Genomic DNA, 18,282 nt, shown 5'->3' on the forward strand with positions numbered 1-18,282 from the left:
AAAAAAAATTCCCCATTTTTCTTATTTACAAATACTTAACTAAGGTATTTCTAATGATCATCAAAATTTGAATGTCGGTTGTTAAGATACATGAGAGATTATAAAAGCTGCAAACCTTTGTTATGTAGACAAAGCCTATGTCATGTTTTTGTTTACAGGTCAAGAATACTTTATATGTTTTTTTTCAAAGCAGATTTTTTTTTCAGTTAAGAAGTTTTATTTCAGAGGCGTCGGAACCGGGGGGGGGGTGTGTGTGTGTGTGGGGGCTTAACCCCCCCCCCCCCCACTTTTTTTGCAAAGATAGACATAATTAATGATAATCACAGGCACCTGACGTTACCTATTTTTCTTTTAATAAAAAAATATACCCCTACCAAATAAAAAATACTGTGGTTGTGGACATAATATATATAGGCATTGAACATTTGGACGTAAGTTTAGCCCCGTTCCCCCTACTTTCAGCAGACACTTTACATTTTAAGTCATAAAATGGTTGTTTTTGGAGAAAAAAAATATTTGTACTAAATGAAGATCGAGCCCCCCCCCCCCCTCCCCGATTTTCGTGTTTGGGCAATGGACTTTTTTTTGGTTGTCAAGTTTTTTTTTTTTTTGTAGGTTTGATTTTTTTTTCTCTAACTCAGCCACCCTTTCATTATTTGCTTCCGACGCCAATGTATTCTAAATACATTTAGACAGATTCTAGTGATTTGCTGAATCTCCTTTTGTTATAAATATGGTATTTTCTATATGAAATCAAAAGCAAGGCACTTGTAAGCCTTGTTCACATTAAGTTTGGTATCTCCTTTGTAAATCAACAAATGATGTTCAAATTTTTGCTGATCATGAAATTTGCCTTGGTTAGAATTGTAATCATTAAGGTTGGTTTAAAAAATTCTATTGAAGTTGTGTCCATGTCACTTTAAAAAAATGTTTAAAAAAGAGCATACGGTTCCTTCAAGTATTGGGACACTTCAACTTCATGGAAAAAGACAAAAAAGACATTTTTGCATGTAATGTAAACAAAAAATATCAATATATACCATGTATATTTATAGTAACCTTGAATGTAAGAACGTTCAATATACATGTTACGTTATATGTTGTAATCTCGAAGGTATGTATTGAAATCATTATTTAAAACGAATCTTTTAAAGTACAACTTAACTCATATCCTCAATTTTCGCAGAACTTCCGGTTTTTGTTGTCGTTTGTTTTTAAAAAGCAGAACTCAATGAATTGGAAAATGTAGTTTCAAAGGTAAGGAATTGATATATGTTTTCTGCACATTTTTTTTTATTTAAGTTGAGAAATGTCTCAATTCTGCAAAATAACATACCTACCTTATTTATTTTAGCTGAGTAACAAGGCGAAATATCTGACCAGTAGGTTGCATAAACAGCATGCAATATTCATGTACCAACGCAATTTCCTTATATTTATGTTTTGTGCATGTTACTAAATGTTCTTTTTATTATGATTTTTTTTTAAAAACATAACTGATTGAGATTCAATATTTAAAGGAAAAACTTCAACCTTTTTATTTTAAGTAAGTACCAGGGTTGCAAATAACATTTAAACCTTAGGGGCCATGTGGGCCCCCAACTTCACAAATTCTACTAGCCCACATTGATTTTATGGGGCCCACAATTTTTTTTTTCACTTTTTAAAAATGCTTTTCATATGAAAACAAAAGAGAAAAATACTTTATGGCCATAGTATTTCATTATTTCTTTTCAAATTTTTCCTGCAGACTTTTACACTGCTAAATGTATGAAATTCCATGTTATCATTCAATTTAAATTTGCTTCTTTTGATTTCAGTTGTTTCAGGGGGCATGCATTTTGAATTAAGCTGAAAAAATATCTGATTCTTGTAACATTACTAATTAACCAAGGGTCGGTATGTCGTTTTTCTTTTTATAAATAAAGGAGCCAAACATACCTGGACTGAATTAACCAGGTGTTATATTTACAGTGGACACCAAACATGGCTGCCTAAAGCAGCAGAAAAAATGTTACAATAATGATTACTCTTTAAATTTAAGGTAAACGTTGACTAGATTGACATATTTTGTATCTCAAATAAAGCTACAATTAATATTTTAAAAATGGAATCAGCTGAATGATCAAACACAGTAAAACTAGTATGTGAAAACGAAAGTACATAGAATAGTTGAATCAAACTACGATCTGATTCTGGAAAAGGTCCGATAAAATTCTTACTCGCCATGTGGGCGACAATATTCCCAAGAGCTGGTCGCCCACAGGAAAATTTACTCGCATTTGCGAGTGGGCGAGTGGTTATTTGCAACCCTGAGTACACAGTAAACCACAGGCACTGAAAGTTAATTATGTAAATAGTAGCTGTGCATGTATGCACATACTCAATTTTAACATTAACTTCCAGTGCTTGTGCCAGCACCCAAGTTCATAATGAGCGCCCCAAATTTAATTTTACGAGGACCCCAAATATTATAAATTACGAGCGGCACAAATAGGCGTCCCGAGTGCCCCGAAATACGTTTGATGTATTTGTCAGACAGGGTAGCATAAGCGCTTATCATGAGATATCTAGTATGTACATATTTTATTTTTCTAACATTTTATTTGAATTTATGTTGATATTGACTTACATGTATGTTTAGTTGTATATATCCCTATTTCGTAATTTATTGATTTAAGTATATGACTTTCCCCCTCTGAGAAATTTTTTCAAATATATCCATTTTTATATTATCAAATTTAATTATTTGTGTAATTAAAAATTAAAGTCTACAGACAGTAATGCTCATGTTTAAATAAAAAAAGTATCCCACTTTTCTCTATCTTTAGATATACCTGCTGAAGATGTTGATCTAAGAATATCATGAAATTTTATTGTGATTTGACTTACTTAGATTTATCATACTCAAATAATAGGAAATTGAATATGGGATGCATATTTACAGAGTACATATATATTTTTTAGCAAAGTATGCCTATGAACAGTGACTAACTTTCCTGATTTATGATATTTTCAGGTTGTTTGGAGTCTGTAGGATGGCCGGTGATGGTGTAGGAGTGAGACTTCATTTCTTAATCCCATCATCACCTGAAGCTCTATAATGAAATTATTCACCACAGTCCATCTCATATGCTTTCCACTGCTTTATTTTCGTATAAAGTAAGTAACTACATAGCTAAAAAACAAATTTTATACACTTTTGAAATATTCTTACTTTAAACACAATAGAAATTTTAGTCCTCCATATAATACACTTTATACATCTATCTCTAATTAATACTTGAAATTTTATTCACATTCACTAGAAGTTTTAATATTTCTAACTTTTATAAATTAATTCTTTGTAATTTTCTTTTAATAGTTCCTCACTACATTATGTCTGGCAGTCTGCCACCAATAGGAGTCTTCTGGGACATTGAAAACTGCTCCGTTCCCAGATGGAAATCTGCTCTATCTGTTGTCCAGGTCATCCGAGAATCTCTGTTTACTGACCACAGGGAGGTGGAGTTTATGTGTGTCTGTGACACCGGCAAGGAAAGTAAGGATGTCATCCAGGAACTCAATTTTGCTCAGGTACACAAAATTTAGAAATTGTAAACAGGGTTTAATATTGTCCCTAAGTGTTATTTTTGCTCTTTCATACTTGGAAACAATTTTGTCTTGTTTTAAATTTGCCCAGGCAGTTTTGTCTACGAAATATTTTGCTGTATAACTATTCATTGAGTTTGTAATGTTTTACATTTGCCCATTTTTGAGTAGAGCAAAAGGGCAAAAATAAAATAAGGCAAAAATTTCACTTTACATTATATACAAAGTAAAATAAAGTTTAATACATGCACATGAATCCTTTTTATGGTGTTTGTGTCATAATAGACATAAAACTGATATTGGTATTTATAATATAACTATTTTTGCCAGATTAATGTTGTTCACATCAATGCCACCAGTAAGAATGCAGCTGATGATAAGATCCGACAGAGTCTGAGACGGTTCGCAGACACACACTCTCCACCTGCTACTGTGGTGCTGATATCCAGTAAGTAGGCTTGGCTTTACATCTTACAAGTAAATTTTACTCTCTTCAGATTATGTTTCATCGTCTAATATTAGATCAAAAATTAACATTGTTCGAAAAATGATATGAAATTAGAATTTGTACTTTAATAGTAAATTCTTTGAAATACATTTATCCGGTAAGACCGTAAGAAAAATGCTTTTAAGTTACAAAATAAGATATCGGGAACCTTGTTAAAAACCCTGATAATTTACTGAAAGATAAATAGAACTATATGCTACCTAGTTTTGGGCTGAACAAAAATATTAATATTGCTATGTGTTGCATTTCGTTTTCAAAAAATATTGTATTGCAATCTGTGTATAGCAAAATGCAAGGGCATGGGATTTCTAATGTAAAATATTAGCTTTAAGGTGCCAGACAGTAAGGTTGATATTGTAAAGTTGGACTTCAAACATAAAAGAAGCTTGATAAAATAAGGAAACATTTGTCTCAACTGTTAATTAAAATATTGTATTTCAAATTGCAATGCAGTTAAAAATACACATGTACTGCAGTATTATGGCAAGTTGGAATGTTCTAGTTGATAATTAGGGTTGGGACGATACAACTTTTTCTATATCGATACGTATCATGATATTTGAGCCACGATATGATTTGTATCACGATATGTTTAAATGCTCATAAAATCTTTTTTTTTTTTTTTGGCATTGAAATAACAAAAGTATTTCTTTGCAAATGAGAATAACTTGTTCAAAATAGTTGTTTATGTTGTAAAACAAAATTATTTTACTCAAGTGGTGTTAATTATTATTTATTTCATATCTATATTTATTTATTTTATATATTAAACCCCAAATGTTAAGAAACCTCTCTACACTGCACACCAAAGAGTTCTGAAAACAGAAGTGCCCAGAACTATATTCTAAAAATATATATTTACACAATATTACTCAATTTGTAATCAATTCAAGTATTCTCAACATTTTAAAAGGCCAGGATAAATTAACTGAACATGTTATTTACATGTATTTTCTCTATTGAAGTAATTAACAGTGATATCTATTTACTAATACTGTGTGTATCGTAAATGCCATGCTCCATACATTGAAAATATATAAACACAATATTAGCTCCTTTATGCAATAAAATTTTCTCAATGTCCAAAAAATATTTTGAACTGGTGTAGAGAGGGTCCTTAAATAAACAAAGAAAAACATATATTGATATTTCGATATTTTTTCAAATGTATCGATATGTGTATCATCCTCACATATATCACGATATCTCGATATATCGTCCCAGCCCTATTGATAATAAGCCCTAACCTACTTTTTATTGTTCTGTAGGTGAAGATATGAATTGTTCTTAATTAGTGAAGGATTATATATATAATAATATACATGTACAACTGTTGCATGTTCTTTTCAGCTGATGTAAATTTCGCTGCTGATTTATCTGATTTGAGACACAGAAAAAAATTTGATGTTGTTTTGATACATAGCCGGAAAGTTTCAGAGGCCCTGAAAATATGTGCCACTAAAAACATTGTTTATGAAGAACTTGTTAAAGATATTCCAAAACGCCAAGCAGAAGTTGTAAGTATATTTTGATTTACAATTTTCTTCGATACGTTGTTTATTTTTTATTATAAAAATATTTTTGTTTTACTTGTATAAGGTGTAAAAATACCATTATTATTAAAATTGAGTATTTTACTTAGACTTAGTTGTTTTTCTTTTTCAGGGGGGGGGGGGGGGGGGGGGTCAAATTATTGATTCAAGAAGATTAGATTTCATGGAACATGTATAAGGAAAAAAATTAACATTTCTCAGGGTTTTGAATTTGTTGGTCTTGACATACCACAAAACAACAAAAAATAAAGCCTAAACAAAAAATGAGTGATTTTCCAGTATAAAGAAATTTAACATATGTGGATGTAGATACATGTATGTTATTCAAATAAATATTCTAGAAATTCAAAGAAAAAAAGAGATACTTGAAATATTCCTTATTTGATGCTCCTTATTTTTTAGGTTGAGGATGGAGGATTAGAATTAGAAGTGACAGGACTGCCTCGTAATGTCAGCGAAAAGAAAATCAAGAATCGCTTAAAGACCTTGTCCGTAAACTGTGGAGGAAGGGTTGTCTGTGTCTCCAAGGAAACAGCTGTCTTACGATTCTCCTGTCACAACGATGCAGTCAAGTAAGTTACCACTCATCTATTGATTCTTGAATTATGAATTGATGAACTAATACATCACTTAGGCCATAATAAATAAATTATGAATTTTTTTTGATATATTTTATTTTTTCAATTTTGCAGATTTTTTATTGACCTGGTACATCGAATAAAAGTCATAGTAAAGGTTCAATTATCTCTTACTTCACATCACTTTTTCAACCAATGACCCTTGTTTAAAATATATATATGTATTTTTGCTGTCAAAATCATTTTCTTCGAAGTATATAAAAAACAGAAATAAAAAAGATTGAGGCGGGGGTATAAAATTGAGAATCTAGGAATATTTTTATAATGGTTAAGGTTCACACAATAAAAGAATTTTTCTTTGAAGTATATGTACTTAAATAAGTTTTCACACAAAAAATTAGGGTACCTTACCAGGCATTTGGACAAGATACCACAGGGTCATATTTCTTATATAACCTTTATGGGTAATCTTTTAAGTGGCCTATATCACAATTTTTGGTGTATTTATATTTAAAATCATTTCGAAAACAATGTAGAAATCAGAGGAAAAGGACAAATATGAATTATTTTTATATAATACCAAGAAATACAAAACATATATTTGAGGAACGTGTCATCTGACCTTAAGGACATGGTGTTTCAAGAAATAATAAGTTAATTACTTAAGGTCACGATTTAATAAATAAAAGGAGCCTACATATTTCTCAGCTTGAGAAATGAAAGAAAAATTTTGATATCTTGGTTAATTAAAAAAGGTATACATGTATCATGGCATATTTTTTTTGGTAAACACAACTAAACACATGTGATGTGTTTTTTAGACACTTTTCCCCCAGAACTCTTATTATGTTAAGTCCACTCACGCTTCATTTTGATATACATCTGTAAAGAATTTTATGTGTTAAAGTCAGTATGATTTAAGTTTGACCTAATTGTGACATCATTATTGATCAGGCCCAAAAACTTTGTCTTAACTATTTAAATAGATCTTGACCCTAACTTCAATGATTTAAATATAAATGAATTTTACATATCCAGTTGTGCAGTGAAAGTGAATTTGCTGGTAATTGTTGTGTTTTTTAAGTTATTGTATGTGTCATTGTCACTACCCTACAATGCTAATATTGTCCTGAGATATGAACTATAAGATGGATTTCTTTTGAATATATCTCTAAGATTTCAGAAATTATAATACTTTTATTGTAAAGACCTCCCTCTTTTTTCTAACAAACTAAGCATATAATTCAGGATATGTGTATATTTTTTGTATTATTTAAAACATACCAAGCTTGGTCAAATTAAAGAAATACCACACAAGAATAAAAAGGTTCTAATTTTACAATCATAAATTTCTGAATGGATAAATATTTATACTGGTGAATTTTATAAAAAAAAAAAAACCTTGAAATCATATAAAATAATATCAAAGTGTTGAAGATAATGAAAATAAATGAACGTGGTAAATGTGATAAAAGTGTTTGCAGCAAACTACAAATAAAAACTGACCAATTTCTGTAGTCAATACAATTTACCCATATTCCTGGATCCACCACACCAGAGTACTAATCAAACACTCTCTAACAAGAGAGACAACTTGTCTAAATGTGTAAACATGAACAGTTTTAACCAATCAGAATTAAACTCACTGTAAGCCCTGATCAGTTCTTGGAGCATTACCTTTCTTTCAGAGCAAGGATTAGAATGGAGGGAGAGGATGTGTATGGGAATAAGATAAAAGTGAACTTCCCTCAAACCTCCAAAAGTAACTCCAACAATAGTAATGGTAAGTCTTTTTTGACATTTTACCAGTATAATAGCAAAGTTATTGTTTAAAATTTCATCTTTTTTATGTTTTGAGGAAGGGTTGTTTTTTTCTTAATTGGAAAGTGTATACTCAATGGAGGACGATTTGAAGTGTGATATAAACTGGTAGAAGAAAAGTTACACTATACAACAAGAGAAGCGATTCTTCTTATAATGAAAATTTGAGAAAGAAAAAAACCCATCATATACCCAATATTTTGTGTTGAGATGTTCCTCTAACAAATTGAATTTCAGATTCCAATGAATATCAGTCACAGAAAGTACCATCTCCGACTTCACAAACAGGATCAAAAAATACAAAGTCTAAGAATACTCAAAGACAAAAATCAGAGGAAAAGAAATCTCCTAAATCAGAAAAGGAAAATAAAATAAAATCTCAGCCAAGGGAAATGGCTACCACTTCAACTGACAAAGATGTAACATCAACAAGAATACAAAATGTTGTGGATAAATTTTCAAAGGACAACAGAGGGAGTCGCCACGTTCTGATGTTACAACAGCAGCTGTATCAGGAGGGACAGTGGCAGTCGGAGGAACACCACACGCCCCCTCAACCATTCTACTCCCACTATAATTATTACCATGGCTACCAAAATAGACAAAACTACTCCCATCATCCCCCAGATTACAATAATTACCATGGTTACAATGTCTCTAATAGTTTCTATCACTATGGTTCACAAAACAATCGTAGTTTTACTTCATATAGTTCTTACCGAAGCTTATATGAAGGAAACCCACAAAGTTTTCGCAGAAATCAGCAAAATGGATATCCCAATGAATCCATGCAACCAATGTATGATCACAGAAACAGAGAAAATTATGGAAACTATGAATCAGATCGAGATTACAATGACAGGAATGCGTACACATTTCAACCAATCACCAGCCCCTCACCTTGTCCCAGTTCTTCTAGCGGTTCCTCGATGGAGATTGACCAGGGGGACTGGGATTCCCTGACCGGACCGGTAGAGCTGATGGTGTCTAACCTTGACTATAACATCAGCGCTAAGGAGTGGAGGAAAATCTTGTTTACAACTTTTCATCCTCATGTTAGGGTATGTAAAGTCTAAATAAATATAGTTAAAATACATCTAATTACTCTTACAAAATCTGCTTTATTTTTAAAATGTGTATTTAATTAAAGATATGAGTTTGATTTATTGATCGATGTATTTTCCTAAAATGGCAAAATAATATTATAATGTACTTTTTAAGATACAGTCTAAAGTTTACATAATATCAAATTATACAAACCAATTTTTTTAAATTTCAAATTAGAAATGAAATTTTCTTTTTAAACAGGTTCTGAATGTTCATGTGAAGACACAGCCAGATAACACTAGTCTAGGAATGGTTAAGGTTCCTAGTATAGAGGAGGCTAGGTTTGCTATTTCACAGTTCCACCGAAAAAAAATTGGATACAAACGAATCCATGTGACCCTAAAGAATGAAGATACACAGCGCCCAGCTTCCACTACCAGGTTTGGAATTTACGTGGTTTATCATTTTTATTGTGTTTTTGAAAATGAAAATTTTATCCTTCTTTATGAAAAATATTTTTGAACATTTTGTTCTCTTGATTGCAGAATGGAAGCAGTAGCTCTTCTCTCAGAAGCAAAAGGAAATGTTTTGCCCTTGTTCAAATTCATAGAACTATTTGATAAGAGGTAAAGATTTTGATAACATTAATTATTTAACAACAAAGATTGTTCATAAATACAAACTAAATCACAATGCTTAGAGATGCAATAGATGACATAACCATAATTTTATTCAGATACCACAGGACCATCAGTGTATCAGAGCTGTATAAGATGAGAGACACCATTGAAATCAGGGAGCAGGGAGGGGCCGGAAGGATGGTCTACCTGGCAAACTCCTCCCCTCCTTTGTCCTCGACCCCCTCCTCTGACCCTGGGGATGGGGACATGACTGAGATCCTTGAGCAGCCTGTCTGCCTAAAACATTGTCCTGAGGGGTCTGTAGCTTACGCCGAGGCTGTCAACAGATGCATGCTGCCTCTAGTCAAAATACGCCTAAAAACATTTGCTGCTGATGTTCACACCTTGTTGCTTAGTCATGAGGGAAACATGCCCCTGATGGGGTTTGTAAATACTTGTACAATAATCCAGTTTTAATTTTGGTATTTTAAGACAGAAGAACACTATAAAGGAGAGAATTTCTAGGAAAAATGTCTTATTGTGTGATTTTGACCTCCAAGGTCTGTTACCCTATTTGTTATTCTTCCTTTTCGTTGTTGTAGCTTTTCAGCCTGCTATGGGGCTGAGTTTTCAGCCATCTCGGAGGTGTTAGATGGAGGGGTACCCCTAGAACACCTGATCAGCTGTGTTCCTGGGATCCAGATACAAGTGTCCAGCTCAGGTGTCAAAAAGATACAGTGGGCCGAAAATAAACCTCCGTCTCAGATCAGTAAGTAGATAATTGAAATTAATTCTGAGGATCAATTGCAAAATGAGAAGTTCTTGTCAAGAAAAATTTCTTTGTGCAACCTCTTCAAGCTGTCAGAAAATATATTAAACCGTCAATAGAAACGCAACACCCTAATTTTAGGGGTGAAAATTATATACGTGGGATATAACTATGTATTAACAAAAAAGTTACACATCTTTTACTTTGCCAAATCGGTTATTTAACGGTTGAAACTGGATGTATTTCATTCCATGACCGGAAAGTTGATTTTTAGCTCAACAGAAATAAAATATTAGCATTTTTAATAAAATTATTGTCAATATTTTGGGTTTTCAAGGTTTTGTACCTGTTAATCATAAGTCTTGTACTAAAAGTCCGGAAAAATATCCTTCTTTCTCTTCCATGTGATGCCCCCAAAGTTACATGAAAGCACGCATTTTCATTGCTTATGTAAGAATTTTTCAAAATAAAGAAAAGGGAGAGCTATGATGCAAATATACACTACATAATCTGTTTGGGCCATTCATATGTTTCAAAAGCAATATAATGAATATTCCATTCAGTTTTGCAAGAAGGGTTACTACACTACGCCAAGTTAGAGAAAATTGAGTCAGTATCATGAAAAACAGGCATTTAAAAAATCTGTAGAATATGCTGAAATTTGCTCAGATGTAAGACATTGATAAACTTAAAAAAAAAAAGTTATTCAAGGGCTGCAATTATGTTGTACATTACATGTATCTGCACGTTTTAATTGAATGGTCAGTGGGGATGGAAAAGTTATGTGTTACTTTCTAAGGTCTAAAGATAACATTTAAAGTTCAAATGAAGTATCATTGTTTTGTAAATTTACTTTTTACATTTATGTATTCATTCTTAATCTTATCTTTAAACCTTATTAAGTAACACATAACTCTAAAACATCCCCCCTGACATTCAATTAAAACGTGCTACGAAGAGTCACATCCGCCATCACAATATACAGCCAGGCAAACAGCTGTATGCCTACCATGCATTAAGTTTATCAATGTCTGCAATAACATACAAAAAAAAAAACATTTCAATGTCCTTTTATTAAATGCCTGTTTTTGGATAAAGTTTTATTTTCTCAATTTTCTCTAACTTGGCGTAGAGGTTTGAGTAACCCTTGGACTTCCGGTCAATGAACTGTCATTCATGCTTTTGAAACACATGTGGAAAAGTCGTTATGTAGTGTATATTTGCATCAATTTCTCAAATTTCTTTATTTTGAAAATTTCCAACATTAGCAATGAAAATTTTTGCTTTGTGTGTACTTTGTAAAATACAGGCATCACAACGAAGGAAAGGAAGGATATTTTTCCCAAGAAAAGGTATGTGGTTTAATACAAGACTTATAATTAACAGGTACAAAACCTTGAAAACCCAAAATATTTTGTAATTTTATTAAAAATGCTATTTTTTGTTTTTCTGTTCAGGGAGCTAAAAATCAACTTCCGAAAATGGAATAACAAATTACATTGACGTTAAATAACTGATTTGGCAAATATAGATGCCAAGACTTTTTGGTACATAGTTATATCCCGTATATAATTTTCACCCCTAAAATTAGGGTGTTGCGTTTCTATTGACGGTGAGTATATATTAAACAGAGAAACTTTAGATCAGTATACATTTTGAAAAAACTTTGCTTGTTAAAACTATTAACTTTCGCTTACATAGTTGCTATTTACTTTTGATGTCAAGTAATCATCTCATTAGTGTCCACATGGTGAAACTGGATGTATTACTACAGAGTTCATAATTTGAGGAAAATCTGATTTTCAATCATTTGTGATTGATATTTTCTGGAATTTTGTGTATTTTATAGCAGCTGAACAGAGCCGTAGCTGCAGCAGCCCCCTTCTGAGCCAGCAGTTCAGTCAGATCAGCCGGGAGATGGTGGACCTTCTGAAGCAGTCCCCCCAGTGTCGCATGCCATGCAGCAAGTTCATCCCCTCCTATCACCACTACTTTGGCAGGCAGTGTCGTGTGGCAGACTATGGCTACAACAGACTCAAGGATCTGTTTGAGGCCATTCCTCATGTTGTACAAGTACAATATACTAGTTGAATATGTAACAACATTCAGTTTTGCAAGAAATGTAGACACTTTATAACAGACATAAGATTGAGTCCTGTATCATGAATAATTCTTGTCAAATCTGTATATTATGCTGAAATAATGTAGATGTAAAACAGTTTAAAATTTAAAAAAAAAAAAGTTATTCAAGATTGCATGTCCAATACATTTGTAGTACTATTACGTGTATCTGCAAATTCTGAGTTTGAATTCACAAATAATAAACATTGTGCAGAACATGGAAACTGAGACATATTGTAACTCTCCTGATCTCATGGCTGTATCTCAACTTATCATGAAGGATGAACAATTTTTAAAGAAGCATTTCATTTATTATACTTGAGATTCTGTAGTCTTTGAATGATGGTACCAATTAATTTATATTGTAGGTACTGGGAACAGGGGACAGAAAGATGCTGACATTGAGTCACAAGGCTCAGTTACGTCGATTTACATCGGACCTCACCAAAATACTCAAGTCACAGCCAGGCAAACAGCTGTATGCCTCCGCCATTCCTGAGGCATTTTGTAAGGAGTTTTCAAAAGTATTCAGTGCAATAACATACAAAAAAAAAAAACATTTCAATGTCTTATTATCGACTTTGGATAAAGTTTATTTTCTCATTGCTTTCCTATCCAGCTCTGGCATTCAATAAGAGGTTTGATGTGGCAGAGTATGGAATGGCTTACCTGGATGACCTGTTGTCTGAGCTGCCAGCCACTTCTATTGTGGTAGGTTAGCTCTGTAGGTCTAGAGCATAATGGTTAACTACATGAAGTTTCAAATTTCTATCTACTTTTACATGAAATCGCCAAATTAAGTTCTTGATGAAGATTATTTTTATTTGTGTGAACTGTATGCTGCAGGTCTCGAACGAAGGAAAGGAATGTACTGTCACTCTCCCAAGAAAAGGTATGTGGTTTAATAGGAAGTTTTATATCTGACTGAGCGAAAATAATTTTGGTTCAAAATTAACAAATAATTTTGTAATCCAAAGGTTCAAAATTTTATTTATTTGTTTTTTAAATTTATAAGAAAGACCAGAAAAGGTAGTTACACTAACAAATTACATTGACTTCAATCATGAAAATGGTGTGAATATAAAGCCGATCAAAATTTGTCGATCACAGAATTCGAAGTGTTTCTAATCTTGTAAGTTATGAAATATCTATGAAATATTTAATATTAAATTTTCAACATCTTGACTATAAAAATGTTGTAATTATTTGAGATAGGGCATTGAGTACATTTACTACATATTGGGTTGATACATTAAGTTTCATGTTCATTTTTTATGTTTATTTATTATAGACCAGAGTCCAGAAGAGATAGAGAGAACTAAACAGTTTGCCTTGGAAGTGGTGGATCTTCTAAAGCACAACCCCCAGTGTAGGATGCCATTCAATAAGTTCATCCCAGCCTATCACCATCACTTTGGAAGACAATGCAGAGTGTCGGATTATGGCTTCAGTAAACTTCTGGATCTGTTTGAGGCTATCCCCCATGTTGTTGAGGTAAGTGTAAGTATCATTTATAGTGGGTACAGGAGACAACCTCACTGATGAATGACTTATATTCCAAGCATAGGTGTTCAAGTATGAATATTCAAAGGATGGAAAAACTCAAATCAAATATTTTTTCTTCATGATTTTTTTTCTGTTACTGCATGTGGTAATTTAGATAAAGGAAATAAGTCTGAAGATTTATATTGGATTTTTTTTTCACCATTTCTAACAAAGTGCAAGTTACTATTGATAATGACTTGGGTTTATAACTAATACCTGTTTACAGATTGAGGAGGAGGGTGAGGAAAGGTTGATCTACCTGACAGAACCTGAGCTTCGTAAGATCCTGGCTGAACAGATTATCAGTCTGTTAAAAGCCCAGAAGAAGGAATGTGTAGCCCTCCATCACCTCATGTCTGCTTTTACTTGTCACTACGGCTTCAACATCCCTCTACATGACTTTGGAGTGGACTGTGAGGAAGAACTCCTCAATAAGCTGAAACATGTTGTCAAGGTACTTGTTGGTACAATTTGGTGTTTGAAGTAACAGTTGACATTTTAAATTTAAAACCTATGATATGCAACAATTTTATGTCTCAGAAGCTTGATGATCATGTACATGTATTTTGTTCATATGAATTATGAAAATCATTTTAAAATCAAATTGAAATTGGAGTTTTTACATGCACCTGTGTCCAAATTCAGTTTGTCTAAATCTAGTTCAACACTTTTTAAAATGAGTGTTATTCCTTAAAAACTGTAGGTGGAGATGGTGAATCGCTGTAAGTATGTGATGTTGACAGATCGTAATACCATTCCTCCACTGGCCAAGCAGGTGCTTCAGTTGTTGATGGATCAGAGTGGTGGAAGTCTTCCCCTGATGGAGCTCTGTAGTCGCTATCTATCTACACATGGTAAAGAGTGTAACATCAAGCAGATCAAAGAGGAATTACTCGACTATGTGCAGGTGGGTAAATCCTATTAAACATTTATTTATAAAAATTTCTTTAATAAAGCTTAAGATCTACACTGGAAAATCATAAAGATTTTCAAGGATTTATCTATTACTTATTACATTCAGACTACTTTTGTTAAGAGCTACCTCCCTTTAAGCCTATTTGCTGCTGTAAAAGGTGATTATTTAATAAGAGTTACCTCCCTTTCACATATTTATTGCTGTGTACAGGTGACAGGGGATGATGAGTCGGAGGTCATTAGTCTGACCGCCCTACAGATCTTTGCCAGGGACACTCGTATCCTGCTTCACAATCACACACAGATAGCTGTGTCTCACTTTGACTCGGCCTTCAGGGAGAACTTTGGAATCGAGATCAAACCGGCATTGTATGGATTTCCCACTATTGAGGCACTACTTCAGGCTATCCCACACATTGTGACTTTTGGAGGGAAAGGCCAAAGAAAATTTATACAGCTGGCAGATGAATTTTCAGGTATGCCTGATTGATTTATGTCCTTGTCTTTTCTAAATGCATATGTCAAAAGATTTTTTTGATGAAGACTCTTATGCTGAATTTTTCAAACAGGGAGTAGGTCCCCTATCTCTGGCCTTGTCAGATTGTCACCATCTGCAGATTCCGATACTCAATCCAGTGATTCAGGGGTTACAGATACACACCCAGAAGGTAAACAACTTCTTACACGGAAACATTGAAGTTAAGCAGAAATATCAAAGAGTTTAAATGAAGTGTCCTCCATTAATTGCAAAATAGCTATTTTCACTTTAAAGTCATGAGCATTTGATTCCGACAATATTTACTACTGCCCTGTTTACTTTTCTCTCTTGATCATCTGTATGTTTAGTAAAATTCCCATTTTAAAAATCTTACTGTTTGGGAATAATATATAATTACTGATATTATGAACTCGATGTAACCATTTACATGTAGATACACAGTTAATTTCATAATCACAAAATCAATACTTTAACAGTTTTGTGCTGCATCTTTCAGTGGAGGACATTATGAAGCATTCAACAGGACCTGCTGTAGATCTGCTGGGGGCCCCAGTTCCTTCAGCCATCCCCTCCCCTGACCTGCGTCCTGTTGCAAGACAGTTAGATCTCATGAAGTTTGAAAGTGTCACAGGTATTGACAATGAAACAGTATTTTGCAAACAATAGGACAGATTGATATATATCAATTTCAAGATTATTCTGAATTTTTTTCTGTTAAAAGGTGTATGATTAGTACATTGAATGTAGATCTTTGTTATTAAAAAAAATTGAAAAAATAGAAAACTTAAAAAATACCTTTTACCTCAGATATATCAGAGAGAATATGGAGTCTAAGTGAAGAAGAAAAGAAGGGACAGAAGACCCCCCTTTGTAGGACACCAACATCAGAGCTCCTTCAGCTGGCTGCACAGTGTCTGATCTCAAGACCTCCCTCCACTGAGCCCGGATCTAAAGAGGAGAAAAAGTCCGCCAGTCAAGAGTTACTCGACCTAATCAAGGGCAGTGGATGGTGGAAAATCAATGGGAACGAGATCGACCAATTTAAGAAGAACCTGTCAGAGGAAACGAAAGGTGCAGATAAATCTAGTCCATCTGTGTCAGCAGATAAGTCACAGAGAGAGGATGCTGAGAGAAATGCTAAGGGACCCAAGTACCAGTCATCCCCTCTACAAGAGCTGGCGGCTAAACAGATCTTACAAGCCCTCCACCTGCCACCCAAAAATCCCAGCAGGGGAAAGCTGGAGCATACCTGTGCTGCTTCAGAGGAGATGTCATATGACCACATGTTTCGACACGACTTGCCTCTGGAAACCAGCTCCATTAAATCAGATTCCAGCACACTGAGTGACAAGTCAGAGTCACCAAAGAAATCCCCCCGCAAGCCCCGAATCGCAGCCAAGTTCACTGTCCCTATGGACCTGGGGTGTCAGTGATACTGTTAGTATTGTGTATCATGTACACATCTGATATATTTTCGTTGCAATTGGCTTGCATGTTTTGTGTTTGCTTAGTTTTGTGATCCAAAAAATGGAAGTTGTTACAGTTTTATTTTTCTAAAAAATGATTTTTTTCAGTTAAGCAACTGATGTGAGAAATTGAAGATATGATATTCTATGATGAACAGTGTTAAATTTAATTCTGTGTGTTACCCAATCCAATAGATTATGATCATTACAATTTCTGTATTGTAACACCTAGTTTTTTGATTGAAATGGAAGTGTTAGCAAGTTAAATATGTGATCATGTTTGTATAAGAAGACCTCTTATATATTTCTAGTAGGTCTTAAGACATTATAGGGGCAAAGCTCGGTGAGGGAAAAATTGATTCCAGTATACACTATGTTAATGTTTACTTATGAACTGAATTCTGTTTGAAGGAATTTATGATTTCATAGGCATATCACTGAAACTGATTTTTCTCTCCCTGATGACTTTTATATGACCAGGCTGACACAGGGCGATTCTCCTGTAGTCTGGTTAAGGGGATGACTTGTTGGTTTGTAATAGAACAATTAGTATTATTATTGTCAAAGTGAAGGTTTATCGAAACCTTACAGTTTTTGTGACCTCATGAATTGATAAATTGTCATCTATATTCTGTTTAAAGAGCATATGTAAGATCAAATTATTTGACTGAGAAATGACATTTATGCAGTTTTGTGCAATTGTAATTGAAGTTTGTACATTATAAATGATGGAGAGAATCTGCTATATATAGTAGCACAGGGATTGTTTTGCATTAGAGAAAGTGCAGTTTTGTCAGCAGTACATCAATTTCATGAGCAGTACATCTGCTGTATAGTTTATGCTATAAATTGGAGCTTATTATCAGTACATGTGATATGTACATTGTTTAATGTTCCATTAGTAGCAATGTAACAGGTTGGCAACAATACTATGTATGCACAATTCAGGTTATGATGGAAAAAATGATACTAAGAAAACCCTGTATCAGCTGGCAAAATATAAATATATGCTTTATTTTTTTTAATGTTAAATGCCTAAAATGCTATGATTTGTCTGCTTTTTTAATTCAAAGCAACTCTCACATGAAATTTAGAAATAAATGTATGCACTGTTTTGTTTGTTTTATGTTTGATTAAGAGAGTTACTGCCCTTGATACAGCAATCCATATACCATACTTGATCAAACAATTCATTGTTTCTCCGAAAAATTCATTGTTATGAGGTGAAGGTTGGCAATGGAATATATAA

General features: G+C 33.3%; 1 protein-coding gene across 4 annotated transcripts; it reads left to right on the plus strand.

The window, feature by feature from the left end:
- Window positions 1-1,183: 1,183 nt before the first annotated feature.
- On the plus strand, window positions 1,184-18,147 carry LOC134273744 (meiosis regulator and mRNA stability factor 1-like). 4 transcript variants are annotated; one of them, XM_062755956.1, is made up of 23 exons: window positions 1,184-1,257; window positions 3,020-3,162; window positions 3,365-3,576; window positions 3,922-4,039; window positions 5,450-5,616; window positions 6,055-6,224; window positions 7,919-8,013; window positions 8,289-9,112; window positions 9,360-9,538; window positions 9,644-9,724; window positions 9,835-10,161; window positions 10,321-10,487; window positions 12,337-12,560; window positions 12,977-13,115; window positions 13,228-13,319; window positions 13,455-13,500; window positions 13,900-14,108; window positions 14,380-14,607; window positions 14,857-15,060; window positions 15,280-15,544; window positions 15,638-15,736; window positions 16,064-16,198; window positions 16,375-18,147. In XM_062755956.1, the coding sequence occupies exons 3-23, from the start codon at window positions 3,379-3,381 to the stop codon at window positions 16,998-17,000; spliced, it is 4,593 nt and encodes a 1,530-aa protein (XP_062611940.1). In that variant the 5' UTR covers window positions 1,184-1,257; window positions 3,020-3,162; window positions 3,365-3,378; the 3' UTR covers window positions 17,001-18,147. The 4 variants fall into 4 exon arrangements, with proteins under 4 accessions (XP_062611940.1, XP_062611957.1, XP_062611950.1 ...); XM_062755973.1 differs by having other exon boundaries at window positions 13,900-14,102; XM_062755966.1 differs by having other exon boundaries at window positions 12,340-12,560.
- Window positions 18,148-18,282: the final 135 nt, after the last annotated feature.

This window comes from Saccostrea cucullata, unplaced genomic scaffold, assembly GCF_032062105.1.
Source record: "Saccostrea cucullata isolate Sc308-1 unplaced genomic scaffold, CSIRO_AGI_Scuc_v1 ctg31, whole genome shotgun sequence".
In the NCBI taxonomy this organism is placed as follows: domain Eukaryota; kingdom Metazoa; phylum Mollusca; class Bivalvia; order Ostreida; family Ostreidae; genus Saccostrea; species Saccostrea cuccullata.